At 44.5% G+C, this 27,975-nt stretch overlaps 1 protein-coding gene across 2 annotated transcripts; it reads right to left on the bottom strand.

Moving 5' to 3' along the window:
* Positions 1-57: 57 nt before the first annotated feature.
* PACRGL (parkin coregulated like) lies at positions 58-22,119 on the bottom strand. Of its 2 annotated transcripts, none has more exons than XM_056130368.1 (9): positions 22,008-22,119; positions 20,069-20,132; positions 19,747-19,901; positions 16,305-16,372; positions 14,735-14,825; positions 7,810-7,944; positions 6,877-6,984; positions 2,990-3,070; positions 58-340 (listed from the first exon to the last, which is right to left on the bottom strand). In XM_056130368.1, the coding sequence occupies exons 2-9, from the start codon at positions 20,118-20,120 to the stop codon at positions 284-286; spliced, it is 747 nt and encodes a 248-aa protein (XP_055986343.1). In that variant the 5' UTR covers positions 20,121-20,132; positions 22,008-22,119; the 3' UTR covers positions 58-283. The 2 variants fall into 2 exon arrangements, with proteins under 2 accessions (XP_055986343.1, XP_055986342.1); XM_056130367.1 differs by lacking the exon at positions 22,008-22,119 and adding an exon at positions 21,494-21,606.
* Between the last annotated feature and the right edge of the window lie 5,856 nt (positions 22,120-27,975).

Below are 27,975 nucleotides of genomic sequence, written 5' to 3'. Positions count from 1 at the left end.
CTATTTGTACAAACCATAGAAATATAAAAAGATAAACCCCACAAAATACATTATGGAACTGTTTTTAATAGCTTACCATTATTAACTATTTTTTTTGGCTCATTACGAACTTTTACTATGATTCAGTGGAACTGTATAAACTCACATTAAATAGCAAATAATGAATGTTGTCTATGATTTTAAGAGAACAAAATGAGCTGCATCTGAAAATTCCCATGGTTTCTGTAGTCAGTGTTTAAAAATCTGTTACCAGGTAGTGAGATGATCTTTGCTGATTCCCTATTTAACAACAAATGGAGCAATATGTTGGAATTTTAGATTTGATGATGATAAGGCTTCCCTGTCAACAGAAAAAAAAAACTTTATTAGTTTCATACAGAATTTTCTTAATAGATTTTGATTGCATCTGCATGAGCAAGTCTGAAAACTGGTCCCAAATTCAAACAAGAATGAGAACAGAATGACAAAACAATAAGAAGTGAGAATGTTTTCCTAAATTAAATAAAATATAGGTGGTTTCACTTTTTTTTTTTCAGAAATATTTAACTAGAAAAAAAAATTCTCTGGATCTCAGTTCTTAAATCATTAAAGTGAAATAAAAACAAAACTTAATTCAAAAAGTGAAGATTGCATTAATGATCACACAGTTACACAGTTTGATTCAAAGTCTGCTCAACAGTGCACCAAGCAAGGCAGTTCCCATCTGGCTCAATAAAAACTGCACTGGGAAACCTCTTCCAGAGACAAATATATATAGCACTTAGAAAGGAAATCAAATTAGGCTGACAATGAATGACTCTCAATTGCAGGCAAGTACTAAGGTGATCAGTTAAGAGAGAAGGAACTTGTGTCTACCTCTAAGTGTTATTTGTGTTTCCCCAGAAGATGACTCTTGCCATCACTGTGATAGACACAGGGCCTAGGAATGGGAAGCTAACAAGACTGAAAATGATCTTCCAAAAAATTAGGTCAATATTCAAGATATTTAAGTGCCAACTATTTAAAGGGGAAAGGAGAGCATTTATTAACATCATGTAGGATGACGAAGTATCAGTAATAAGCAGAGTTACTGAGCCAAGGGAAACACATGTAACTGCAATGCCCTAGCATAACCGTGGCATCCATTTTTATTAGAATATTACATAAACTAAAGGAATGAAGAAAAAGAAAAGGGAAATCTGAAGGAAGTAAATGAACGCAATAGTCTCCATAAATGTGCAAATCTTTTTCATTTAGATTAGTACGACATGAAACCAGGTGGCACAGATGCAGGACCGGCCTGTTATTTCCCTCCCCTCTATTAGAGAAGCTAACTCCTCTCTCTCTCCCAAACTCAGTGACTACTTCCACACATCACTGACGCATAGACAAATGATCGTCCCTCTTCCATGACTCTAAGGAGGAGGACTCTAAGGAGGAGATGGCTCTAAGGAGGGGAGGCTCATTAGGATCTGCCCATTCCTCTCACGCCAGTCCCCCCACCCCATCCCCAGGATGTGTGAGCGTCACCCATGATGGGCTGCCGTGATGGAGTGTCTGTTACTGGACCTGCATAAGGAAGGAAACAGCAAAGGCACTTCACCAGCCACTTCTCAGAGGAGAATTTCCTCCTGTGGAGAGCAGAGATGGGGAGGGAAGGGCTTGCCCATACACCTCCATTGAGGGCCCCTAACTACTAGTGTAAGGACCGACTTCCCCCTCACTTTATTTGAGGCAATCATCACAGAATCTGGTCAATTGTAAAAGTCACTGAAATTGGTCACATTAGAGGAGTTAAGCAAAGACGAACTAAAACATCTGCCATCCTAAAATTACATATAATCACACAAGTTTCGTTAAATTCCTTTAGAAAGCACTGAGAATGACACTAAGTTCTCTAATATTAAGATAAGCATGTGAATTCCCTCATTAAGATCTGATGAAATGCCATCTCTAAAACAAGACAGGAAATTGGAGCTGGAGCAATAGAACAGAGCGTAGGTACTTGCCTTGCACTCAGCCAGTCTGGGTTCAATTCCCTGGCATCCCAGAGCACCACCAGGAGTAATTCCTGAGTGCAATCCAGGAGGAACCCAACCACCCTCAAGGAGGGCCCACAAAACCAAAACCAAAAACCTCACCCCACCTCCGAAAAATACGAGAGGAAATTTTTATGGAAATATTAGATTATGTGAATTCTTCAAATGATATAATGCCAATTAGCCTCTTTGATACAATATACTAGCGAAATCCCCCTGATTACTATTCTGACATATTCCTGAAAATTGGATTGTCAACTGAATCATTCGTGTGTGTGTGTGTGTGTGTGTGTGTGTGTGTGTGTGTGTTGTGTGCGTGCACATACAGTGCTTGACATCCTAAGGCAGCTACACGAAAATCTCATTTTTTACTTTTGATGAACTATATCTTTTAAGCAGAAAGATAGTAAGCAAAAAAATTAAAAGAACTCTCTCTTCAATGAACTTAAATCTTAGCTTTCCTAAAGTTTTCATGGTAAAAAAAAAAAAAAGCTGCAAAGCCACACCATTTGAAAAGTTACATTAAGTACTTTGAAGGTGTCCAGCAGAACTTCCACCCTCAATCTGCGCATCTGCAAAGGACAGGCAAGCTGAGAGAGCAGAGCAGGAGCCCTGGGAGCTCCCTCAGAGCACACGCCCTGCAGGATCGCATGTTCCGAGTCAGGGCGAGCCCTGGACGCTCCCAGCACACTAGTTCGGCTGGCCTCCGCAGTCCCGGCATACATTTCAGGCCCAAGCACTGAACTTCCCGGCCCAGTTGATCTCTGGGACTCCTGAACTTGGAAGTTGCGCTTCCCAGACGCCAAACAAAAATGATCATTATCCACTCAATATGCTTAATTGTGGCTGAAATTAGACATTGTAAAAGTATGCAGTGATCATGTACTACCACTAAAGATTAAACATCTTTGTAGTTTGGTAAAATGGTCAGCACTGGAAAACCATTAGCAGGGGAAGAATAGTCTACTTACGCTTCCACCATGCTGCTCTAGCTTCTGTAATGCGCTGGTGATTGGCTCCTTGAACTTTTTGTTTCTTAGCCGCTTGGAAAGCTTAAAAAATAAAATTGGATAAATGAAATGATTTGGGAAAAAATAACAATATTCATTACCAAAGCAATAGTTCAGCAAGTAGACCACTTGCCTTACATGTGGCCAAACTGGATTATCCCCAGAACCCCCGTAGGGTCCCCAGAGCCCTGCCTCTGGACTCTTACGAACAGAGTCAGGAGGAGGCCTTGAGCACTGCTGGGTGTAACCCAAAACCAGAAACAAAAACAGATAAAAAAAAGATTCATCATAAAAATAGGAAAAACTTGACTAAAGAATAGGTTAAATAGAAAACACATCCATCCCTTTCAACAGAAATAAAGAGAAGAGATAGCAACTCAAAATGAGCAGAGGTGTTTCGCATGAATAATTCAGTGGCAGCTGCAGGCTCAGACTAGAAGTGCATCCGCCTAGCTCCAGGTATGTCCTGAGGGCATCTCGGTGGGACAGCTGGAACCAAGGTAAGTGATGACAGAATCCCAGGAGAGGAAAAGGGAAAAGTGTGATTCCCTTCTTAATCTGTCCCAGAAGCATGGCTGTACACAGCCACTTTCTGTGTGTGTGTGTGTGTGTGTGTGTGTGTGTGTGTGTGTGTGTGCGCGTGCACGCGCACACGTGCCCGCGACCCAGTAGCTAAGTGGGCAGAGCTCTTGATTTGACTTTCTGGGAATACGAAGAACGTCTGGGTAAAAATGAAGCACTGACGAGACCCTACAAGGGCCCTGAACTCTACCTGTTTTCCCTCTTTCTAGATATGACACTAATCTGGGAGTATCAAATAATAGGTTCCTTCAGCGGACCAAAGGTTACAGAGGGCCAGAAAAAAAAAAACCCAAAAATTAAAATGGAGAAAAGCAGTTGCCAAAGGAGGGGCGGGCAGAACCTAGCATTGCCTCAGGCATATAGGAAGGCCTTTGGACAGCTCTGCTGTAGGTGATTTTCAGATTGTCATCTGGAGCTGCCACCAGCAGATCCCAGGAGTGTCACAGAATCATCTTACAATATTCACTGAGGAATGTAAATTTAGGGGCTCTTCCCATTCTGAGCCAAGCAGAATCTCAGGGCTAAAATCTTGGCGGGGTCATCTGAACAGGATTCCAGGTCCTCTCTCTGGTCTTCCAAGCTTGAAGATCACTGACCCAGCCAGGGGGCTCTCAGTCAGAACTGAATGGAGCCCAGGAGGGACTGCACTTGCTTTGCATGTGACAACAATGAGACCACAAAGAGACCCCACTTAGGCTTGGTAAGTGGCTGTGAATGTCCCTTTGTAAAAGGGGAGCAATCTCATGCAGACCACTGAGAAGTGGGCCACAATGGGGCTGCTATGTTGCTAATAGCCCTGCTGACCGGGGTGGACTCTTCCCTGGCAGTGATTCCTCCCTCAGGGAAAGGAGGGCGCTGGGGAGGAGAACAGAATAGACACTGCACTGCTGCCCCAGCAAGATGCAAGGAATATCAAGGCGAACCTGCCTCGGTGGCCAAGTCAAATATTCTGGGCCTTGCTCAACACTGGGTCTAAGGACCCAATGTGACTTCGTTCCTTTCTATTTCCCTTCTGGCCCATCTTTCTCTCCACAGGCATCCTGTGATTTTGCTCTTCCCCACACCAAAGACTAGTCACCGCGAGGGCTGACAGTGTCCTCTACTTGTGCTCAGCATTATGTTCCCACTGTCCAGCATGATTTCCAGCACACAATAGTCGGCCCAGGGCAGCAGACTGGCGTTCCGCTATGTTCGTTAGAGTGAAGCCAGCAACCTAAGGCCAGTCCCCCAGTCCCCCAACACACTAATTCCGAAATTCTGGTCCTGACTCAGCCCCGTCCCAAGGGGCATATGAAGGTGACCTGCAAGCTTCTGCCAAGATTCTCATTTTGCTCCTGAATCTACTCTCCTTGTCTTCTTCCTACTGGTGGGGATTCCTCCTCCCACCATTCCTAATCTCTGCGCAGCCCTCGCCCTAGATCCGCCATGGTCCTCATTCCCACCCTACTGGTGGTGCCTGGGTGCTGTCACCTGCCATCACAGTGAAATGTTCTAGTTCGAGGACCTTTTGGGTGGGCAGTTCAGGAGAAAACAAGTGGAGTTGTAGGAACCCCTCATCTCTGAACAGAAGGGTGCAGAGTCCCCGCTGTTGGAAAGTGCTGAGGACTTAATCCACCATATCCTGTGAACAATCAAGGATTGGCTTTACAGACAGAAAGGTCTGCACGAACCCCTCCCCCTGGCTGTTAATGTGGGCTCTGTGTCCTGGGCACTGGGGCCCTAGCGGTGTCTAAGCAAACAGTGAAGCACAGGGAGAGCCTTGGAGAGTCTCGGGGCAGAGAAGAACGGCAGTTCCACTGCTGGAAAGGCGAGGGACTAGGAGACCGAGGAAGGGGGCAGGCTGCCAGTGTGACAGGCCCCTAGTCAAACCCTGCGCACTGCCCATCAGGGGCATATCCATGGCTGCTAACGCTTTCTGCATGTGCCACAGACCCAGCATGACTGAAACGGCCACCTTGCCGTTTTATCATCCATGACTTCAGAGCAAAGCAGGCAGAGAGAGAGGAACGGAGCTCTGATATGGCTCCTGCTGGGACAGCACAGGCCCAGAGAAGGCTGGGCCCCCTCTCAGAGCGCCAGCAGTAACCAAGGGTCATGATAAGGACAGGGAAGAGGACCGCCAACAGTTTCCAATTCGTCTTGACAACGGCCTGGCCCACAGAGATGGACTCTTAACTAGGTGGGCTCTTCCACCTGGGGCAGCTTGGGAGAAAACTCTAAAGCCAGCAAGCACACCAATTCCCTCTCCCTTTCCTCATCTTCCTCCCTCCCTCCTTCCCAACTCTCCTTCCCCTCCCTCTTCTCCCCACCCCATCACTTCTTCACCCCCTCCCCCAAATAAAAGCAGTTTTTACCAGTGTGTACATTGTACATTGTCTGTCTTCTCTCAAAATTCTTTTCTGCAAAGCAAAGCAAGGGACCTGGAAGCCTGGGTAAGATCCAGGACTTTCCTTCCTTGCAGACAGCAAATCCTCACAGCATCTCAGATGGCCAGGGGGACTGGAGAGATGGGGGGGGGGGGGGAGTGTGAAGGGTTTCCTTCCAGAGGTCACTGCCAGGCATCAGCAAGCGGGGGACATCCAGGCAGTCCCATCCCCAGTCTCCCCTGTACCCAGTGCTTAGTTAGGCCTATATTCACTCATTCAATAAACTCTAAGAGTCCTAACAGTTTTTCTGAGTCCTGAGAAACTTCAATCTCTGGGTGATCTTGGGGCCTTTCTAAACTGTAGTGTGTCCATGTAGATCTGTGGGAAGGGTTAAAACTACACCGACTGGGAAGCTTCTCCAGAATGCTCCTTACAAAAACACCTGAGAACTCACCCAAACAGCAACAACAAAACCGTAAGAAACACGGCTGTGGCAGTATATTATTATAACAAGAGGGTTGAAATGCTCTGCTCTCAGCTCATAGCTAATCAACACACGTTTCATGCCAGTATCCCAATCATTATTTTTTGCCCATTCCACTTATTACAAATATCAATCTGCTCTTGTAGGCACTTTACCATCAAAAAAGTATTTTTAAATCACAACGGAGATGTTACTGGGCCCGCTCGAGCAAACTGATGAACAACAGGAGGACAGCGCTACAGTGCTACTCTACTAATAAAACGTCATATGAAGAACTAGATTTTGTTTCTATACTTTGAATTAGGGTGAATAAGGTATTTAATCATTCCAAATCATTTAAAAGCCATTAGGAAGAGGAGACACGGGCAGTATAAGACACATGCACACAACTACTTTATAGTCTTCCTAGGACTTACACTCGTGAGCAGGTGTTTCAGATGATCCGTAAGAAAAGGGCCGACAGTGACACTTAACTGAACAAGAGCATCCAGTCCTCTCTCAAACACTTCATCATCCGAGTGAACCTGCAGTCGTGGGTTGATCAGGGAAGAAGGGCAGGAAGGGAATGAGGAGAAAGGGGAGGAAGCAGGGAGGAAAGCAGGGAGGAAAGCAGCAAGGGGGGGATTAAAAAAAGGAAGGATTCATCATTCAAAATCAAAAGAAAATCAAGCTAACATGAGTTAAAAGTAGTCGATAGACCAAACATGATTGCCACTCAAAGCCTCTCTTGCAAAACACAGTACCCAAAAGAAGAGAGAGAGACCAAGGGGGAATACCCTGCCACAGAGGCAGGATGGGACGGGGGGTGGGGTGGGATGCTGGGACCCGTGGTGATGGATGACGGGCACTGGTGGAGGGATGGGCACTTGATCACTGTATAACTGAAACCCAAGCACAAAATTTGTAAACCTATAACTGTACCTCATGGTGTTTCACTAATAAAAAAAGAAAAATAATAATAAAATAAAAATAGCACTGTAAAAAAAAATAAGTAACTTTAATATAGAACATCGAGAAGCTGAGAACACAATTTTGCCTTGACCTGAACCGTACCTAGACTAGATTTATACAGAAAGATTGGTTATTTTTTCTAGTCACCAATCATTGTTCATTATTTTTCTATTCAGTTTTTTTTTTACCTTATAACATCCCCTAAAGAATTACTTTATATAATCATTAAGTCCTGCATAAGTCCTGCATCATAGAGGCCTAATAGAACATAAACACCAACAGTATAGGTAGAGAATTTGCATATAATTTTGAAATCCAATTTTCAAATGCAATTTTGCTATTTATATAAAAAGAAACCTCAGTGAAGCACAAAAAGTCCAAATAAATCAAGTTCCTACCAGTGCAGCCTTTAGCACAGGAATCATCCTAGGAAGCAAAGGCACTGCTTTCTCAAGAGCACCGGGCACCAAAAGCAGTTCTCGAAAACCCTCCTTTGATACAAAGGTGTATGGATGTCTGGTCTCTCTCAGGCCCTGCAGAAGACAAAACCAAAAACAAACTAAAAAACACAATACAGTATGGTTTACTATCCTATGGACTACCCATTCGGGTAACTAAAAGTTTAAATCCTTATTAGTCTAGATGAAACTCATATATTACTCTTGTTTTATAATTGTCACATATAATTTCAATAATTATAATTTCAATTAAACTTAGAAAACATGAGACTAGGGCTGGAGTGATAGCACAGCTGGTAGGGCGTTTGCCTTGCACGCGGCCAACCCAGGTTCGATTCCCAGCATCCCATATGGTCCCCTGAGCACCGCCAGGAGTAATTGCTGAGTGCAGAACCAGGAGTAACCCCTGAGCATCGCTGGGTGTGGCCCACAAAGCAAAAAAAAAAAAAAAAAGAAAGAAAGAAAACATGAGACTAAAGACATATGTGGGACAGTTAGGATTTCTACCCCCTAAGAAACGAAGGAAGGGGAAAGAAAAATAATAAAAGGAACAGGAAAGGAATGGCAAGCAAAAACTTTTTTAAAATAAAAAATAAAATATGAAGAGAGAAGGAGAAGGGAGAGGAAAGCTAATGAGAGAAAAGATAAAAATTCATCAGGATACTAAAATTATTTTATCAATTTTTCCAAACTTTGCTTGAAACACAGCAAGTTACTAAAATACATGTTAATCAATGCCACTTTATGAATATATCACTATAGCAGAGATTCCCTACCATATGGCAAATGTACATTTTTCTCGATTATAAAATATTTTTCATATTTAAACATCCTCAAGCACTAAAATGGGAGTAGTCCCAGCATTACTGAGTATGATGCCAAGATTTTGAGAGATGGAGAGAGACAAATGTTTTGTTCACTTAGTTTATCAACTTTGAACAGCCATTTCTCTGTTCAAATAATAATGTTGCACATTTCTTACATTCACTGGGATTTGGTCACATAAGAATTAAAATCACTTGATCACTTGCTACCCCGTTACTCATCAATTTACTCAAGTGGGTGCCAGTAACGTCTCCATTTATCCCTGTTGCGTGCTAGCATAGCCCAATGGCATCTGCTCATTCTAGGAACATGCAGAGCCTCAAACCAATCATTCAGGGTCTTGACGAAGAAATCTGACCATCTTGTAGGTGGGCGTACACACGATCTTTCGACGTCCTGTGGAATCCATCGGTAATGGCTCTAGTCCAGCAGTCGTCTCTAAATCTCATTATGTGTCCAGCCCATCTGATTTTTGATGCCTTGGCAAATGAGACAGCATCCCTGATTCTTGAGCGTTAACGGAGATCAGAACTCCGGATTCTATCTCTCATTTGAGTGAAGCGTGATACTCCAAGCATAGCTCTTTCCATTCCTCTTTGGGAGACCCGAATAGCGTTCTCATCCAGTTCACGTAGGGGCCAGGTCTCTGAGGAATATGTTAATGCAGGAAGAACAGAGGAATCGAAGAGATGTGCTCAGAGTTAAAGGTTCTTTGTCCTCTTAGTAATTTCTTCAACGCTCTTGAAGGCATTCCAAGCCGCTCTCTTCCTCCTGCGTAACTCAGGTGCCAGATCATTCATCATGTTGATTTCTCGACCTAGGTATATATATAACTGTTGCATTCGGAGATGGTGGTTCCATTGAGAGTGAATGGAACATCGGGAACAAGACTGAACATTGTCTTTGTGAGATTCAGTTGTAATCCGACCTTTCCACACTCTCGGTCGAAGTTGGTCAGCATTTGTGCTGCTTGGCTGATGTTTGGTGTTATTAGAACGATGTCATCAGCAAAGCAGAGGTGGTGTAGTTGCCGACCATCTATCTTTACTCCAATTTCTTCCCATTCCAGTCATCGCATGATGTTCTCAAGGGTGGCACTGAAGAGTTTTGGTGAAATGGTATCACCCTGCTGAACGCCTCTCTTGATATGGATGATTACTTCTTTGTAGAATGGTGAGATCCTGGTAGTGTATCCGTAATAGAGCTCACAGAGGATCCTGATGTATTGAGTTTGTATGCCGATTGGCTAGGGCTTCCATGACGGCTTCCGTCTCAACAGAATCAAAGGCTGTGTAAACTCACACAAAGGGGGGGCACGGCACACAGTGGCGGTGGCTCTATCTCTCCCGCCGCCCACGTTCGGTAGTCTCACCCTTCTTCCCCCCAGGGAGGCCGATGGCGATGGTCAGGCGGAGGAAGGAAACGAGGGCCAGGCTGGTTGGTATTAGTAGCAGTTTATTTCATTCCTCTCTCCATCTACACCAGTCTCTCTTGTCTGTCTCTGCTCCCCTATGCCCAATCTACAGTCTCATTATATCTCTCTCCAAGAGGAATTGGGGGAACAATTACACGTAGGTGTGGTCACAATCAATAGGGGTAGAACTCTTAGCCTCAGGGAAAGCCGCTCCTAGGACAGATCCTCTCTCAGCATGAGGACCCACCCTAGAGCTGAATACTATGGGTGTGTCTCTCCTCTCCTTGTCCAACAAGCATATAAGCCTAAATGATATAAATCATTTTGTATGGATACAGTAAGAAATATCTTAAACTTATAGAATTGCTCTCCTAGGGCCATCTTGATCTCAGACTACAGTGCTCAGGCCAGATAGTCTTTCCCATTCCTAGCAGGATCCTAGTCTCGTCGTTACCTTTGGATCATGACAGCATTTGTCTATGATCAAACTCTTATAGTTAAGAACCGTGGCACTTTGGCCTGGCCCATTTTGATCCCAGGGTTGCTCACTGCTTGCCCTGGGTCCATTCAGTCCCTCGTCAGGACCCTGCTTTGGGGGTGTTAGGAACTAAGGGGAACTGAGGCTTAAGTCGAGAAAGCAGATGCCTGGGAGTGAATAATATTCAAAGCCAATCAAATCCTAAATTACAAAGCATAATGTTAACGGTCTTCCTGTATCTATACAAAAAGGATATTACTTTAAGGTAAACTGCTCATAAGGCATAAGGAGAGGAGAAAGGCAATATTTCACTCATACATATAAAATCATAGATTTCTGGGAAACTGATCTTACAAATTAACTGTCTGATTAAGGGGAAAGCTGATTAACTGGGTGGGAAGGAGAGCATAGGGAAGACTGTTTACAATGGAAGTGGAAGTGCTTCAGGAACACTGTGATGGGTGTAACCAGACTGATGGGTGTAACCAGATAAACCTAAGCTTCTTGTGGAAGAAGGACAAAACAATGTTATCCTACAAAAGGCCTTCTTTAAATTAATGAACATTAGACAGAGCAGCATCTTGAACTCCTGAGAAACCTCAATGAGCTTGGTTATCATGTGGATATGGTCGATGGTGCTGAATCCTTTTCGGAACCCGGCTTGTTTGCATGGTTGTCCTTCATCTAGTGTTCTGCCAATCCTATTCAGGATGACTCGAGTGAACAGTTTGTAGATGACAGACAATAGGCAGATTGGGCGATAGTTGCCAATGTCGTGGATGTCTCCCTTCTTGTATAGTAGTACAGTCCTGCTGGTTTTCCATTGGGATGGAACCTTGCATTCAGACAGGTAGCGTGTGAAGAGCTGAGCCAGTGTATTGATGAGTACTGACGGTAAGTTCTTCAGGTGTTCAAGTCTGACCTTGTCTGGGCCAGGTGCTCTTTGTTTCTTTACCGACAAGATGGCATGTTGGATTTCGGAAGGGAGAACATTGGGAACAACATATCCATCCTGCGGAATTTGGTATGTGGGCAAGTAGATATGGCTATTAAAGAGATATGAGTAGAAGTCATGAATAATCTTCTCCATTGCCCTTCTAGAAATGTGATAGATCCATCAGGATGTCGGACGGCAGTCATCTTGGTCTTGTAGTTGGTGAAGGACAGGCGGGCATTACGAATGCTTTTCCCAGCTTCTGCCGCATCTACCGGCACTGCTGCTCTCCTGTCTTTGAGGTCATCCTTGATCACTTTTCTCCACTGCCAGCTCGGAAGTTCGCTTCCGATTGCCTGAGGCATGTGCCAAGCCACATTGGTGAATAAGTTCAAGAGTGTTCGAAGAAAGGTGTTTTTTTTGTGTGTGTGGTTATCTCTCTCTTGGCATTCCTTGCACAATCATGGAGGTGCTGAATCATTCGATCATATTCCTCATCAATGTTGTCAATGACGGCATCTTCCCATGTTGCCGTAACAGAGCCAAAGAGCTCCCAGTTGGTGGTCGTTCTGGGAGATCTCTTCTTAAACTTTACATTCTTTTCTCCCCATTCTGTGAGGTAGAATTTTGCACGAAGGGGATGGTGGTCCGATTCCATTTGGAATTTTGGGACAACAGCAACATCGGTTAGGCAAAACCACTGATTGAATATGATGTGGTCTATTTCATTGTGGAACCGTCCACTATGAGACTCCCATGTCCAATGTTTAGCCTTTTGGAACTGTGAGTTACCATGGATGGTCTTGGTATTAAAATCACGATCATCCTGTTGTATGTCGATTTCCTCAAGCGGGCACCAGTAATGTCTCCTTCTTTCTAGCCCTGAGATTTTAAAAGAGCCATTTCAATGCTCTTTCAGGATTAGGAGAATGAGACCCATCATTGTTACTGGTATTCAGCATATTGAGTACGACACGGGAAGTTTGCCAGACTCTGCCGTGCGGGCAGGATACTTTTGGTAGCCTGCCAGGTTCTCCAAAGGAAAGATAAGATAATAAGATGTCGCGTGGCTGCATTTGTGGCCTCGCGCTTCTGGGAGCTGGGTTTTATAGTCTCTGTGTCTTGGTCATTGATGGGACCAACCTGGCACTGGCGGCAGCTGGTGGGTGTGACACCTACCTACTGGAAGACTGAGGGTCTAGGTGGAGAAGGCCCAGTCCCAATCCGAGTAGGCTTGGAGACCTCAGCCCCGGGACCCACATGCATGGGTTCCTCTGCCAGTTCTTCCATGCATGAGGCCCGTCCGGACGTGTGGAGAGTGGTCCCAAAATGGCCGTGGCTGGTATTAAAATATGTAATGGTAATTAAATATGAAGGAAAATAGATATTAAGTATTTGCTTGAGGAAACTGGAATTTCCGGGAGCTTGTGGATCACATTTTGAAAACTGTTGAGCTAGAATAATGAAATAAAGAAACATATAACCCCAAATTATCTCTTAAGAGCAAATGCTTTTTATATGATTCAAAAGAGATATAATGCTACTATCTTTTTCTTACAGCAGGTAGAGTGTTTGCCTTGCACGTGGCCGAGCCAGGTTTGATTCCTCCATTCCTCTCGGAGAGTCCAGCAAGCTACTGAGAGTATCCTACCTGCACGGCAAAGCCTGGCAAGCTCCCCATGGAGTATTCGATATGCCAAACACAGTAACAACAAGTCTCACAATGGAGATGTTATTGGTGCCCACTCAAGCAAATCAATGAATAATGGGAGGACAGTGCTACAGCGCTATTTACATGTTTTATTACCACATACTAAAATATATAGAAGACAAATCTTTCACTATTTCACATCATTGGTCACACTGGAATGTGAAATTAGAATATGAAGAAAGATATTGTTTCTCAATATACCTTTTACCCTAGATGCATTAAGATCATTTATGATTTATTATTTATGACCCCTTGTGTCAAGATCCCTCAGTTAATCTCATTATTAATTATCCATGAATAAGTCCAACTACAGTAAGATCTGAAAATATATTGTCCAGTCACTTTGCCGTTTGGATTGAACAGCATTTGCTTCAATAGTAAACTCTTTGCTTCAAGTTGCTTATTGACAATAAAAAGCCGTTTGTTTCCTTTCCTGAATGCTCTCAAGTTTCAGGAAACTATGCTCGGACACTCGCACTTACTTAGAAAAGCAGACTGTGAAACCTGCAGCATCCAGATTCTGCTCATCTTAGAGATGAGGAATCTCAGGTCAAAAGGAAATGAAAAACTTTTCTTCTGATTTTTGTCTTTTCGGCAACACCAAGGTTTTCACTTGTGCTCTGGGATTCTTCCTGGCTCTATGCTCAGAAATCACCCTTGGCATGGCTCGGGGACTACATGGGGTGCCGGGGATCGAACAAAGGTTGGCAGCTTGCACGACAGGCACCTCCCCCAGCGGTCCTATTGCTCCAGCCCCCAGTTATGTGAATTTACTAGTTCGGGTTCTGTCAGTGCCTCCCATTATATTACACGCATAGAGGGGAAGGTTAAAACACAACTCAAGGCAGAAATAAAAATATCGGTGTTTGGAAAACAGGGGTAATTTCAGGCAGCCTAACTGAAGCTTTAGGATTCCTTTGTGGAAGCACTTAGCCTTCCTTGTAAATAGCTGGACTGTTTTTTCATATTTTTTTCTTTCTGTTTTTGGTTTTTTGGCTCATGCCCAGCAGTGCTCAGGGATACTCCTAATTCTGCACTCTGGGATGACCCTCACAGGGCTCAGGGGACCATATGGAATGCTAGCGACTGTGCCCAGGATAGCCTTGTAAAAGGCAAGCACCCTACCTGCTCTACTTTCTTATGCCCTCTGAGATACATGTCAAAGTTATCACCACAGTTTTTGTTTATGTAAAATTCAGTTTGTTTGTTTGGTTGGTTGGTTTTGGGGACACACTAAGTGGTGCTCAGGGATCACACTTGCATAGATTTGGCGTACCACATGGGTGGCAGAGATGTGACCTGGTTTTGCCGCCTAGAAGGCAAATGCCCTACCCACTGTTCTATTGCTCGGGCACAGAAGCTGGCATTTTGAAAAACACTTACGTTCAGCTGTTTTTTTTTCTTCAAAATTCAAGTTTAGTAATAAGTTATAATGTAAAATTGAATGCAATTTGAAGAGATTTATTTCCAAAAACACTCAGAAATGATACAAAGTTAATTTACCTCTGCTAAAGTAATAAGAAGAGGATCAAATGCAAGAGTCTCTGGAGGGCATTCCCACCGCAGCCTGTGCTTCACGGAACCATGGACCAACCTAAAACAGAAAAGCAGTGACAGCAACGAGGAAAAGAGGATGCATGATGTACTCTATGTAAAGCAATAATGAATATACACATATTTTATAGGACATAATAGTATTAAACTATATTTTTTAACATGTAGGAATGCTGTGGTTTTAAATAAACTCTAAAGAAATCTTATAATGCAATACCTATCATCTTACGAAGTCTTATTTTTCAGCAAGACTCTTGGTGGCAAAATGAAACTACCATGCATTTGTTCAGTCTGTGGTTTTGAAGCCCAGATGTGTTGCTACTGTATGTCTTAATGCAAGGGACACATTTGTTTCTCTTCAGTAAGGATTCCAAGAGAGGAAGGAGGCAGAAAAGAACATGAAACATGTGGACAGACAATGTGCTCTTAGAAATTATAACCCATCCTAGAAGCGCCTTGTCCCTGGGGCCCTTGTCTTAACCTGCACACTCCGGGCATGAAGTGAGTCAAAGAGGAGAAGGCCAGCCCCAGGGACGCAAAGCAGTCCCTGGGTCAGTCACTGCAGCTGCTGGTTTGCAGCCTTTACCGCAACAGACATGGCCTAAGCTGCACATATTTAAACTGTAAACGTGTCGTTTTATCAACTCCCCCCCCCCCCCCTTCATGACTCTCTGTCTCCCTTTTTAGTGCTGTTTTCATAACCACAAGAGGCCAGGCTAACATTCTATTTTATAGCTACAGTAAAAAAAAAAAAAACACAGTCCCAAGCACGGGAAGGAGCTGAAAATTCTTAAAATGAGGCTCCAGCTCTGAGAGTCGATGCTAACTGTAAAAGGAAAGACAAAGTGGAATGTGTCTTGAGTTTCTCTTCCACTGCATTGGCTTCATCTGGCTCAAGCTAGAGCACATGTGCAGGGCCCTGGGGTCAGGTCGGCAACACTGGCCCAGCACCACTTGTGAGCTCTCCACAGTGACCGAGAAATAAACAAATACTGTTGTAGCTTTTTGTACTCCAGGGAGGCCCAGGTCTTAGACACATATCTCTTTCTCTCCTCTTACATTTCTCTAGGTGAATTTCTTTAAAGAAAAGTATTTCAATACACACACACACACACACACACACGAGAAACACAATTTGGATATTTTTGTATTTCTGTAATATGATTTCAAAAAATAACAAAACAAATGAAAATGTCAGCCTTCAGTTGACAAGCAAAATAGGATTACTTATTCACAACGTGCCCAAGCCAGGGAGTGCTTAAGTTATTTTAGAAAAGTCAGTCAATTTATTAAATTATTTGGTGGTTCACTGGAGATCTATTAGTAATTCTATTTTGGAATGAAAATGCTTTTCTTCAGCAATATTCCAGGATCTATAATAATCTAGCAAAATGCGAATAAGTCACTTTTATTTCAATCTCCCTCAATAAAACTTTCAATTTACTTACACTGAATATTGTATTGATCTTACTCAGCTATTCTGACTAAAACGGTCAGTTACAACTTGTATTGATTTTACCTGCAAGGAATACCCCCTTTCGAGTAAATAGCCGCAAACGCAGAAGGGGCTCGTGACTGTTCACCAAACTGAAATCAAAGAAATAACAAAGATACAATAAATATTGCTATTCCCGCCACGATGTGATATTGATAATCAATTTTAATCCTCCGGGGGTCAGAGGCAGACACTCTGCAAAGGCACTGCACAGGCAACAAGCATATTAATTACCCAGAACCAGTCCGAGACAGTTTTCAGAAATCACAAACACAAAGATAGTCTGTGTATTTACTTTTTTCACGGTAAGTGGTTTTAGGAGACTTGAAGGTACCAAAAATCGAATGCAATACAAGTATAGCACTGAACTGTAGCACTGTCGTCCTGTCGTTCATCGATTTGCTCGAATGGGCACCAGTAACATCTAGACTTGCTGTTACTGTTTTTGGCATATAGAATACACCACGGGGGAAGGAGGGGGGGGCTTGCCAGGCTTTGCCATTCAGGTAGGATACTCTCAGCTGCTTTCTGGGCTCTCTGAGGGGGACAGAAGAATCGAAGTTGGGTCAGCCCCGTGGAAGGCAAACACCCTACCCACTGTGCTACCGTTCCAGCCCAAATATATTAAGTATAAATACAAGAATGAAATAGAGTAATGACAGTACACCCTCCCATCTCTTCACCTGCTATAAGCTTTGAGGTGAGAGCTAGAGGCAGAAGTGGTGGCAGGCACAGGGAAAGTAGATTTGTAAAAGACAAAAGTTGTTTTTATTTCTTTTTGGGTCACACCCAGTGACGCTCAGGGGTTACTCCTGGCTTTGCACTTGGGAATCACTCCTGGCAGTGCTCGGGGGACCATATGGGATGCTGGGAATGGAACCAGGGTCGGCCGCGTGCAAGGCAAATGCCCTACCCACTGTGCTATTGCTCCAGCCCCGAAAAGACAAAAGTTTTAAGTCAAATTATGTAAGTGAAATGTCACGAAAATACTGTATTTAAAAATTTATTTAAAAAACTCAAAACCAGGAGGTATGGTGCCACCAGCAGGTCAATCTGTACCTGTGAGGCGAGTGTATCAGCAGCCTGATGGCACCATCAGACTTTCAGATACCCCAAAATTGCTGCTGTGCCTTTGGCCAGACCCCAAAAACTTGGGGCAAAGTTTACCAAGAAAGTAAATGGCCAAAAGTTAGGTCTGTGGGAGACACACCCACAAACCACCTCCGGCTCAGCTATATAATTGGAGGCATGCCGTCTCTCATTCCTAATCGAACTGCTTAACGGCTATGATCCCAGAGACTCAGAAACAAATCTCGGAACTCAAAGGCTTTTGACAGAAATGTGTCCTGTTCCTACAGTAGGTTACTGGGGCTGGGCCACTCCAGGTGGGAATAGGTTTCGTGCCTTGGCCTGTTCCCCTTGGCGGCATGGTGACTGCCATCCTTCAGAGGCCACTGGACAGTCAGGTTTGGGCTTGCAGTGACGAGACACGGGGGGGGGGGGGGGGGGGGGGGGGCGCCCTCACCAGATGGAGGTGAAACCGGCCCTTTCCTCCCCATCCCAGCGTGACCCCGAGTCGCTGCCTACAAATGGCCTCTCTGGCTCCTGATCAAGCTGATTAATGGCCATGATCCCAGAGACTCAGAAACAAATCTTGAAACTCAGCAGCTTTTGGCAGAAATGCATCTGGACTGCATACAAGGTGGCCGCCGCCTCAGAGCTTATTGGAAAGCCAGGTGTGAGCCAGCGGTGATGGGGCAACTGCAGTCTCATGGGAAGGGAGGTGGTACCGGCTCATCCTTCACGCCCTACCGATGTCACAAGTTGCCCCCCACGAGTGGTTCTCCGGCACAGCCATGGCTCTAGAAGCAAAAGTACTCAATCCAAAGCCCGAGAGCTTGCGGCAGAAAAGTGAATGGACCATGTGTTAAACTACAGCGCCATGCCTCCCTGGGAGAGAAAGGGTGTTGCTTCCTTCCACCTCCCCAGCCCCTCCCCCACCCCGGCAGCAAGGTGGCCACCACCTCAGAGCTTATTGGAAAGCCAGGTATGAGCCAGTGGTGATGGGGAAACTGCAGTCTCATGGGAAGGGGGATGGTACCGGCTCGTCCTTCACACCCTACCAAGGTCAAGAGTTGCCCCCGACAAGTGACTCTCTGGCATGACCATGGCTCCAGAGGCAAAAGGACTTAATCCAGAACCCAGCAGCTTGCAGCAGAAAAGTGAATGGACCATGCGTTCAACTACAGCGCCATGCCTCCCTGGGAGGGAAAGGGTGTTGCTCCCTTCCACTTCCCCCCTCCTGCCCGGCAGCAAGGTGGCCACCGCCTCAGAGCTTATAGGAAAGCCAGGTAAGAGCCGGCAGTGATGGGGCAACTGCAGTCTCAAGGGAAGGGGGGCAGTACCAGCTCATCCTTCATGCCCTACCGAGGTCACGAGTTGCCCCCCACGAGCAGCTCTCCGGCAGGGCCATAACACCAGACACACAGAAACCAATCTCATAATTATCTGGCTCTTTGCAGAAATCCAAAATCATTATATGATTCTCATAACCGGCTATAGAAAACAAAGTATTTCACAATGCCTTTTCAGCAATTCTGATTGTTGTGGGGGAAATTCTAAACAATAATGGTGGATCTTTTGTCGAAATAATGAATGTAATCAATGTAGAGGAGAGTTAAGTGGAAATCATCTGCTTTACAGGCATTGGGAGGGGTGGCAGGGGGGTATTTTGGGGTTCTTGGTGGTGAAAAATGAGTACTGAAGGGAGAGGTGTTTGATCATTGTATGACTGAGACTTAAACCTGAAAGCTTCGTAACTTTTCCCACAGTGATTCAATACATAAATATAAGAAAAATAAATAAATAAAACTATGAAAAAAAACGTAAGGTGGAGTTCATGCTCAATTCAATCAGCTAATCAGTGGCTGAATAAATAGCAGTAGTCCTACATAAAAAAAAAAAACCTCAAAACCTGGATCACGTCAGAAATGATCCACAGTAATGTCTCATTTATCTAGGTCTATTTCCTATAATTGTGCAATTTTAGAAGAACAGGACTGTTCAATCTGGTTAAATTACTATAGTCAGGATTTCTCATGGACCTAATTTGTACTTCAGCAAGAAATGCCCAGACCTTTATGTAACTAATGGCAGCATGCAACTGAATACCAGTGATATTAGGATACGCTGTTATTAGGAAATCAAATACAGTGTAAATTAAAAAATTCAAGTGGCTAAGCAATACATGTTACATGCTACAGCACCCATTCATGAATGAAAAAGGACAACCAAAAGCTGGTTTGTCTCTCTGTCTTCTCACCCTCACACTCGTACCCCACATCATCGCATCATTAACTACACCCTGACAGCATTAGAAGTTGAAAACTACGAAATGAGGCGCAACACTCAACACAGTTCAACAGTCTCCTAACTCTACTGAGTCACAAATGCCTTTTGTACCTACTGGGTTAATTGTTTTGGGGTTAAGTTTATCACTTGGTCGAGGATGAAGCTTTCTGGAAGATTCTGGAGAACTGGTTGATGATGGAGACTTGCTTTGTTGAAGTGGAGTCCTGGGCTTTATCTGGGTGCTTGATGATGTTCTTGGATCACAGGTACCTGGACCAAACAGATCATCAACAACAAAAAAAAAAAAAAAAAAAGAAGAAGAAAAAAAAAGGGAGGTGAAAGCAGTAAGGCTCTGCCCCATAACTGCCTCTGCAAGAGAATGTGCCACTAACAAACTTAAAAATTTCACTGCTTTGTTTAAAAACCAAGTTCTGTACCTGCCACTCTGTTTCTGCACGGCACCCCTCCATGGCACTCTGATTTCTGCATTGCTTCCTGCAGCTAAAGGAAACAGAATTTCAAAATCTGGGGGGCCATGGGGGTGGGGGCGTTCATCAACAATATAAAGACATAACTAGAATAGAATAGAAAATAAGAGTCGAAGGCAATAAGACAGATAGTGGAGAGGTTCTGCCTCACCCCATTTCAATCCCCCAGTACCCCATCAGTCCCCCCAACATCAAAAGGTGCAGCCCGGAAGATCCCAAAGCACAACCAGGTGGCCCCTGGAAGTCCCTCCATTCCATCCCTCCTGTTCAGCCCCTCCAGCCGTGATAATGTGACAGCTGGCAGCACAGGACCCTCAGGTAGCTACGAGTCACTGGGAGCGGCTCAAGGCCCCCTCTGAACACTGTTTAATAATTTGAGCTCTACCATAAATGGTTCTTTACACTGTTTCTTTTGGCTGAAAATAGCTGCCAGAGCTGAAGACAGATGCCTGTTTACGGGCATGAAAAGTGCATAGTTAGCCACGTAAGGCTCATGTGTGACTTGTCAACCCACCATGCTCAGGTTTGTGCTGGAGCAGCTGAATGTTTCCCTTTCTCTCAAAATGTTGCTGCTGAGAAAGTATTTTGATGCTTTTTTGCATGACTTCCTAAAGTCGCTGAACCTCACTCGCTTTTTAAAATGCTCAAGCTGGAGTTTCCGAAGATTTTCCAACTACAGGGCGGTTTGAATGTGCAACAGGCAACTTTCCGCAGCACCATGTCAATGCAGACACCTCTATGTTCACTTTAAAAATACCCTAATTCTCCAGCGTTTCTTCCCCAAACAATCGACTCTCCCTATTGCTAAAAGTAGCACCCTTCGTGAACAAATTGTGCTCAACTGAAAAGGAAAACAAAAGCCATCATCTAGGAGCTGACAACACACCTGGAGCAAGGGCTGCTGGTAAAAGGGCTGAAAAATCCTCACACTCAACTACTCTCTGTGTGATTTGTTACTAGTAAGCAAACAGGTGTGAAAGTAAAACGACGTAGGTGGAAGAAACTAAAAAGATTCACATTTTCGTCTAAAATATTACATAACACTAAAAGCATAAGCTAAGCTAGCTTAGTAGGAGTGTATCATCCTTTTACAAAACGAGGTCAGTCCCTACACAGACACACCAGAACCCATAAACTCATTTAACAAGTTACAATCTCATCGAGCATACAGATCAATTATAGACCCACTTGTGGAGCCCTCCTTTTGTCCCTGGGTTTCCTTGGAGGCTGCAGGGTACCCACAAGGCTCCAGGGTTAGGGAAGAACTGTCGATGTTTTGATCAGCCTACTGAGCCTTTCTTTCCCTGGTCGCCCGCGGCTCCAGCCTCCTGCCGGGGCGGGGGAACGGGGGGGGGGGGGGTCACCGCACTAAACCGAGGGCTAAAAAGCTCAACGCAGCTTCCAGAAACTTGATTTCCGACTGTTAACAGAGCGCCTGGAAAGTTCCAAAAAGTAAGGGGCGTCCCGCTAGCGCAGCCTGGATGCCCTCTCTAGAACTCTCTCGAAAGTCCACGGCCAGCAAAGACAATGCTGCCCTCCCCACCCCACTCCCCCCCATAAAGTAAATCCGAAGGGTCAGTATTAAGATGAAAAAAAGTTTTTTGCACTTTTCCAGGTACGTGCCACTGCAACACCATTTCCAAGTATCTCAAAACAGTTGTGAAAATTAGAAAAATTAAGAAAACCAGAGATGGGGGGAGGGGACCGAGGGGACGGGGTTACAGTGATTGCTCAGGAAAGCTTCTCGAAGCCAAAGCCCAACCCCAAGAACCCGAGGACCGGTCGGGGGATCCGAGCATCCCCAGGTCCTTAGCAACGGGGACCGGCGGCCCTAGCAACAGGCCAGCGCGGCCGCCCGCGACCGCCGCCTCGGGGACCCCGACCCTACCGCGCCGCTCTCCCGCCGCCGAGGTCCACACACTGCCACGCCCCCCGGGCGGGGCTTTCGGAAGCGACGGCGGCGCCCACCCAGCCACTGTGGCCACCACCAGCCGCCCGCGGAAAAGCGACGCGAAGCCTCGCGCGGCGCCCGGATCCGATGGCGCCGGGCATTGACGTCACGCGCACGCGACGTCCTTTGAGCCAATAGGAAGAAAGCGGAAAGACGACGGCGAGGGGCGTTGCCTTGGCAACGAGACGCCGGGCGGCAAGGGGTGGCTCTGGGTTCCAGGTGCTGATTTCTAGTTCCATAGGGGCTCCAGGTGCAGAATTTTTTTTTTTTCCAATAAGGGGTCGGTTGGATCGTTGTATAACTGAAACCTGGTCATGATCAGCCTTATAACTATCCACGGTGACTCAATTAAAAAAATTAAAATTTAAAAATCAATCAATAAACAAGGAGTCTGAGGAGCACAGGAGATGCACTGGCTCTAGGTACCAGGGCCACAGCCTCTTCCTAAGGCGCGTTCTTAATTCTTACCCTGAGCTCGTACGTTAAAACGCTCCGCGTTCAGTTATCTTGCCTTGAGAGCTGAGGACGGTGAAGTCTTGAGGGGAGAAGAACCTGGTGCCCAGCTGTGGGATTTGCTCCGGGTCCTCGCTTAATTGCTTCAGATGCCGTTTCCTTAACTCCATTTCAGCAATGAAAAGCATGCGTGTTTTAAAGCTCCAGGTTATTTTAATAAAATTGTTGCGGCAAAAAGCATTTTCTGAGTCCCACTCAATTGCTGAGGAAACAAAAAGACGCAGTTCCCATTCCGAAGAGGCGGGTTTCGGAGCCGACACACTCGGCTGCTGCGGGGTTCTCTCCGCAAACCCTCTTGCTTGGGGTTCCACTCACTTCACTGGGTAGAAGCACCCAGGTAAAGGAACACGCGGGTAAAGTGAGAACTGCAGCGCGCGCACACGTGGCCACCAGAGGTCGCACTTCCCGCGGGTGTCGCCTACATCTTCCATCTAAGTCTTGCTTGACAAAAGCCACACCCCTTTTAGTCACGCTTAAAACTCACAGCTATGATATAGCTAAAAATCTCTTGCCAGGGAGGAGCTGCCTTGGTCTGCAGAGCTGCCAGGATTTTAATTGCTACACGTGGAGCCCGGGCTTTGAACTCCTGACCAGCGAGGGAGGCACTCTCGACACTGCCCTTTTCATCGAGGCCCTCTGTCCTCACCTTAGAAATAAAAACTGTTCCTGGGCATCTTAGCTTCTCAGAGAATGCAGTAGATAGTGAATGCACTCGCATACAGGAGTTTGAGAAGCCTTGGAGATATCTAGGCAAAGCTAACTAGGAGAGAGTTGGGTATGCCCATTAAGAATGGAGTGTAATCAATAGTAAAATCATATAAAAATAAATTTACACCTTAAAATTTAAAAAGGAATGGAGTGTCAGGGCAGGGCTAGGCAAAGGTATTTTTATAGTAACCGAGGCCAGAGGGACAGGCCGGTACTTCTGAGATCACCTGTCACATGTGAGAAGCTGAAAAGAGGGAGCATGCTTTAAGGTTTGATATTTTGGGGGGGTGGGGGAGGGAGCAAGGCAGGAGGTTGAGGAGGTTCTTCTATGTATCTACAATTATTATAAATGGTTCTGAAAAGACACAATCTTGTCTTTGCATGCATGTATCTCCCCTTTATCCCTACAGATCTACTCTTCTTATTCCCCACCCTTCTCAACTCCAGAAGTGATCTGAATGGATTAATATCAACAAGACTTTGACGCCCACTGAAGTCCATCTGGATCTGGCCATGACAAGCTCCCAGAGGAAAATGGACAATGGTGGAGGACAGAGGAAAGTTAAACTATTTTTCTCCTCCTTGGGAGCTGGAGGTATTTCCTTGGAACTAGTTCCTCCCTGTGGAAACGGCACCTTCCTTTGAAGTGACCAACTCAAGGACTAAATGTGTGAAATCTAAGATAGAACTTTGATAATGTAATGTTCCTGAGGTTCCTCTGCTCTGTAAATAAAGCTTTGTTCCTTTAAATGTCACACACTAGGGGGTATGGTGCCGCCAGCAGGTCAATCTGTACCTGTGAGGCAAGTGCATCAGCAGCCTGATGGCACCGTCAGACTTTCAGATACCCCCAAATTGCTGCTGTGCCTTTTTCCAGACCCCAAAAACTTGGGACAAAGTTTACCAAGAAAGTAAATGGCCAAAAGTTAGGTCTGTGGGAGACACACTCACAAACCACCTCCGGCTCAGCTATATTATTGGAGACATGGCCTCTCTGGTTCCTGATTGAACTGCTTAATGGCCATGATCTCAGAGACTCAGAAACAAATCTCGAAACCGAGTGGCTTTTGCAGAAATGCGTCAAGACCCCACAGTACATTACTGTTGCCGGGCCACCCCGGGGGGAAGGGGTGCTGCCCCTCTGCCTGCTCCCCCTTGGTGGCTCGGTGGCCATCATCCTCCAGAGGCCATTGAACAGTCAGGCTTGGGCCCACAGTGACAAAACTTGTGGGACCTCACGGGAGATGGGCCTGCCCTCCCCACCCCAACGAGACCCCAAGTCATCTCCCACAAACGGCCTCTCTGGCTCCTGATCAAGCTGCTCAACGGCCATGATCCCAGAGACTGAGGAGCAAATCTCAAAGCCCAGTGGCTTTTGGCAGAAATCCCTCCAGATTTAAATGTTAAAATTTCGGAATTTCAAAATCACATGGTCCTACTGCAGCCACGCGACATCGTATGTTATTCATAACCAGTAGTAGAACACAAATTGTCTACTGTTGCCTTTTCAGCAGATCTGAGTGTTGGGGTAAAGTCAAATAATAATGGTGGGTCTGGTGTCGAAATATTCAATGTGAGAGAGTAATGTGAGAGAGAGAGGGCAATGTGGAAATCATCTGCCCCACAGGTAGGGGGAGGGTGGGGATGGGGATATACTGGGGTTTTTGGTGGTGGAGAATGGGGCACTGGTGAAGGTACGGGTGTTTCATTGTATGACCGAGACTTAGACCCGAAAGCTTTGTAACTGCTCTCATCGTGATTCAATAAATAAAATTATAAAAAATGGAAAAAAAAAGTAAAGTGGAGTTCATGCACAATTCAATCAGCTAAGCAATGGCTGAATAAATAGAATTACTCCTACATTAAAACAAATCAAGAGTACTTTAAAAAGATTTTTGTTTTGGAGCCACACCTGTTGGTGCTCAGGGTTTGCCTGGCTGTGCACTCAAGAGATCACTGCTGGCGGTGCTCAGGGGACCATCTGGGGTGTGGGTAATCAAAGCTGAGTCACTCACATTCAAGGCTAACATCCTTACTCACTGTACTGTAATGTCTGCTACAAGATCATTTTTGAAAAAGATTTGTCTTCCAGCTTTTAGTATTTATGGAAAGAAGGAAGTTGGCAGGAAAGGGGTGATGGTGCTGGGGGGATGGCCTCAAAGGATGAGAGCATAGGCTTTGCATGCTGGAGCCCCAGGCTCCATCCCTATTATTGCATGGTCCCGCAAGTCTCACAGAAAATGATCCCGAACACCTCTGGTATAAAACAAAACAACTTTAGGATTCCAAGAGATGCCTATAATTCTAGTCTGTTGTTTTTGATTTGATTCGTTAACTGTTCTAAGGAAGAGTGCTTTTTTTGTGGAGTGGATAGGGGTTGTGGAAGACATACACGTGGCAGTACTCAGGGGTTCGATATCTTGGCTGCAGAAGCTTTCAAGAAAAGTGCTTTAAAGGTTTTAATATCTTTCAAGCCCAAGAGTTCAGAGGTTTATTCAAAATTTCAAAATAAAAATCTTGTGATAAATAAATAAATAAATGTCACACACTGATCATAGATAATAATAGTCATGTGAGGATTATTTATTTATTAATTACAAACTAAATTTCATCGCATTTCAAATATTAGTGCTTTTTCTTACTGCGGATTCCTATTTCACTTGTGACTCTTAAGTATGTTGTTTCATCAACAAGCATTTGAAGAAAATATCAAAGGTTTTACCAGCTAGGCCTCAATTTCTTTTAAGAAAATGTGGTTTTCTTTTTGTTTGTTTAACTTACAGGTTGGGTGATCATTCTCAACTATCAGAAAATGAGTATACAACATTTTCTAGGTAATTTCAAGTACACCCTGTTAGAAACTGCTCAATGACATCAGTGTTTAATTATTGAGTCTCCATATGGAAAAAGAAAGATTTTCATCTACTTGTTTTCCACATGGGGAAAAAAGTTCTGATGATGGATGCAAATGAGATTAATATGAAAGAGTAGGTAGGGCAGTTGATGTGAAAACTGAATCACATATGAAACCTAAAATTTCATAGCAGACACATTTTTGTTTTAGTTTTTTTTATACTACTGGCAATGTTTGGGGTCACTTCTTGTCAGTTATTGAGCTCTCTCCAGTTCCAGGTATATGATTTTATTTTGAGGATGCAGGGAGTCAAACTCAGGACCTCACACATTCCATGAATATCCCTTAGGTACACTTTTTAAAAAATAAAAATAAATACAGCTAATTACAGTTTTAATTTTTTAAAAAAATTTTATTAGTGAAACACCATGAGGTGCAGTTGTAGATTTACAAATTTTTGTGCTTGGGTTTCAGTTATACAATGATCGAGTACCCATCCCTCCACCAGTGCCCATTCTCCACCACCAATGATCCCAGTATCCCTCCCAGCCCCCCAGTCCTCACATCCCACCCCACCTCTGTGGCAGGGCATTCCCTTTTGTTCTCTCTCTCCTTTGGGTGTTGTGGTTTGCAAAAGAGGCATTTGAATGGCAATCATGTTCGGTCTATAGTCTACTTTCAGCATGCATCTCCCATCCTGGGAGGATCCTCCCAACACCCTTTACTTGGTGCTCCCTTCTCTATCTGAGCTGCCTTTTTTCATGTGCCTTTTTGCCATTCGGATTTCTTCTTTGTGAAAGTTTCTGTTCATTTCATCACCCCATTTTTTGTTGGGGTTGGATGTTTTCTTCTTGTAGAGTTCAACCAGTACTTTGTATAACCTTGATATCAACCCCTTGTCAGATGGGTATTGGGCAAATATCCTTTCCCATTTTGTAGACTCTTTGTATTTTGTTCACTGTTTCTTTTGAGGTGCAGAAGCTTCTTAGTTTAAAATAGTCCCATTTGTCTATCTCTGTTTTCACTTGCTTGGCCAGTGGTGTGTCATCTTTGAAGATACTGTTAGCTTCAATGTCATGGACGGTTTTGCCAAGCTTGTCTTCAATGTACCATATGGATTCCGGTCTGATATTGAGGTCTTTAATCCATTTTGATCTTACTTTTGTACAATTTTTTTTGCATATAGCTGTCCAGTTTTGCCAGCACAATTGTTAAAGAGGCTTTCCTTGCTCCACTTCACATTTCTTGTTCCCTTATCAAAGATTAGATGATCATATGTTTGGGGGGAGATGTCAGTATATTCAACCTTGTTCCATTGGGCTGCAGCTCTGCCTTTATTCCAGTACCATGTTGTTTTAATTATTACTGCTTTGTAGTAGAGTTTGAAGTTAGAGAGGTTGATTCCTCCCAATTTTTTTCCCCAAGAATTGCTTTAGCTATTCATGGGTGCTTCTTGTTCCATTTCAGGAATTTCAGGAGTGTTTGCTCCGTTTCTTTGAAGAATATCATGGGTATCATTATAGGGTTTGCATTGAATTTGTACAATGCTTTGGGGAGTATTGCCATTTTGAAATGTTAATTCTCCTGATTCATGAGTAGGGGATATCTTTACATTTTCTCATGCCCTCTTTTATTTCCTGAAGTAGCATTTTGTAGTTTTCTTTGTATGGGTCTTTTATTTCCTTATTAAGCTGATTCCTAGGTACTTGTTTTTCTGGGGTACAATTGTGAACAGGATTGTTTTTTTCATGTCACTTTATTCTCTCTCACTATTTGCATATGGAAAACCATGGACTTTTGGGTATTTGTTTTATAGCCTGCCACTTTACT

The sequence above is a fragment of the Sorex fumeus genome, unplaced genomic scaffold (genome assembly GCF_029834395.1).
Source record: "Sorex fumeus unplaced genomic scaffold, SorFum_2.1 ptg000077l, whole genome shotgun sequence".
In the NCBI taxonomy this organism is placed as follows: domain Eukaryota; kingdom Metazoa; phylum Chordata; class Mammalia; order Eulipotyphla; family Soricidae; genus Sorex; species Sorex fumeus.
This window is presented reverse-complemented; position numbering and strand designations above follow the sequence as displayed.

Coding starts and splice junctions, on each gene's coding strand:
- PACRGL (XM_056130368.1), bottom strand. CDS start 20,120: ATGCAGAAATCAGAGTGCCATGGAGGGGTGCCGTGCAGAAACAGAGTG. Junction 16,373..19,746: donor ACCCCAAAACAATTAACCCA/GTAGGTACAAAA, acceptor CTTTGATTTCAG/TTTGGTGAACAGTCACGAGC. Junction 7,945..14,734: donor TTCTTATTACTTTAGCAGAG/GTAAATTAACTT, acceptor TGTCTTCTGCAG/GGCCTGAGAGAGACCAGACA.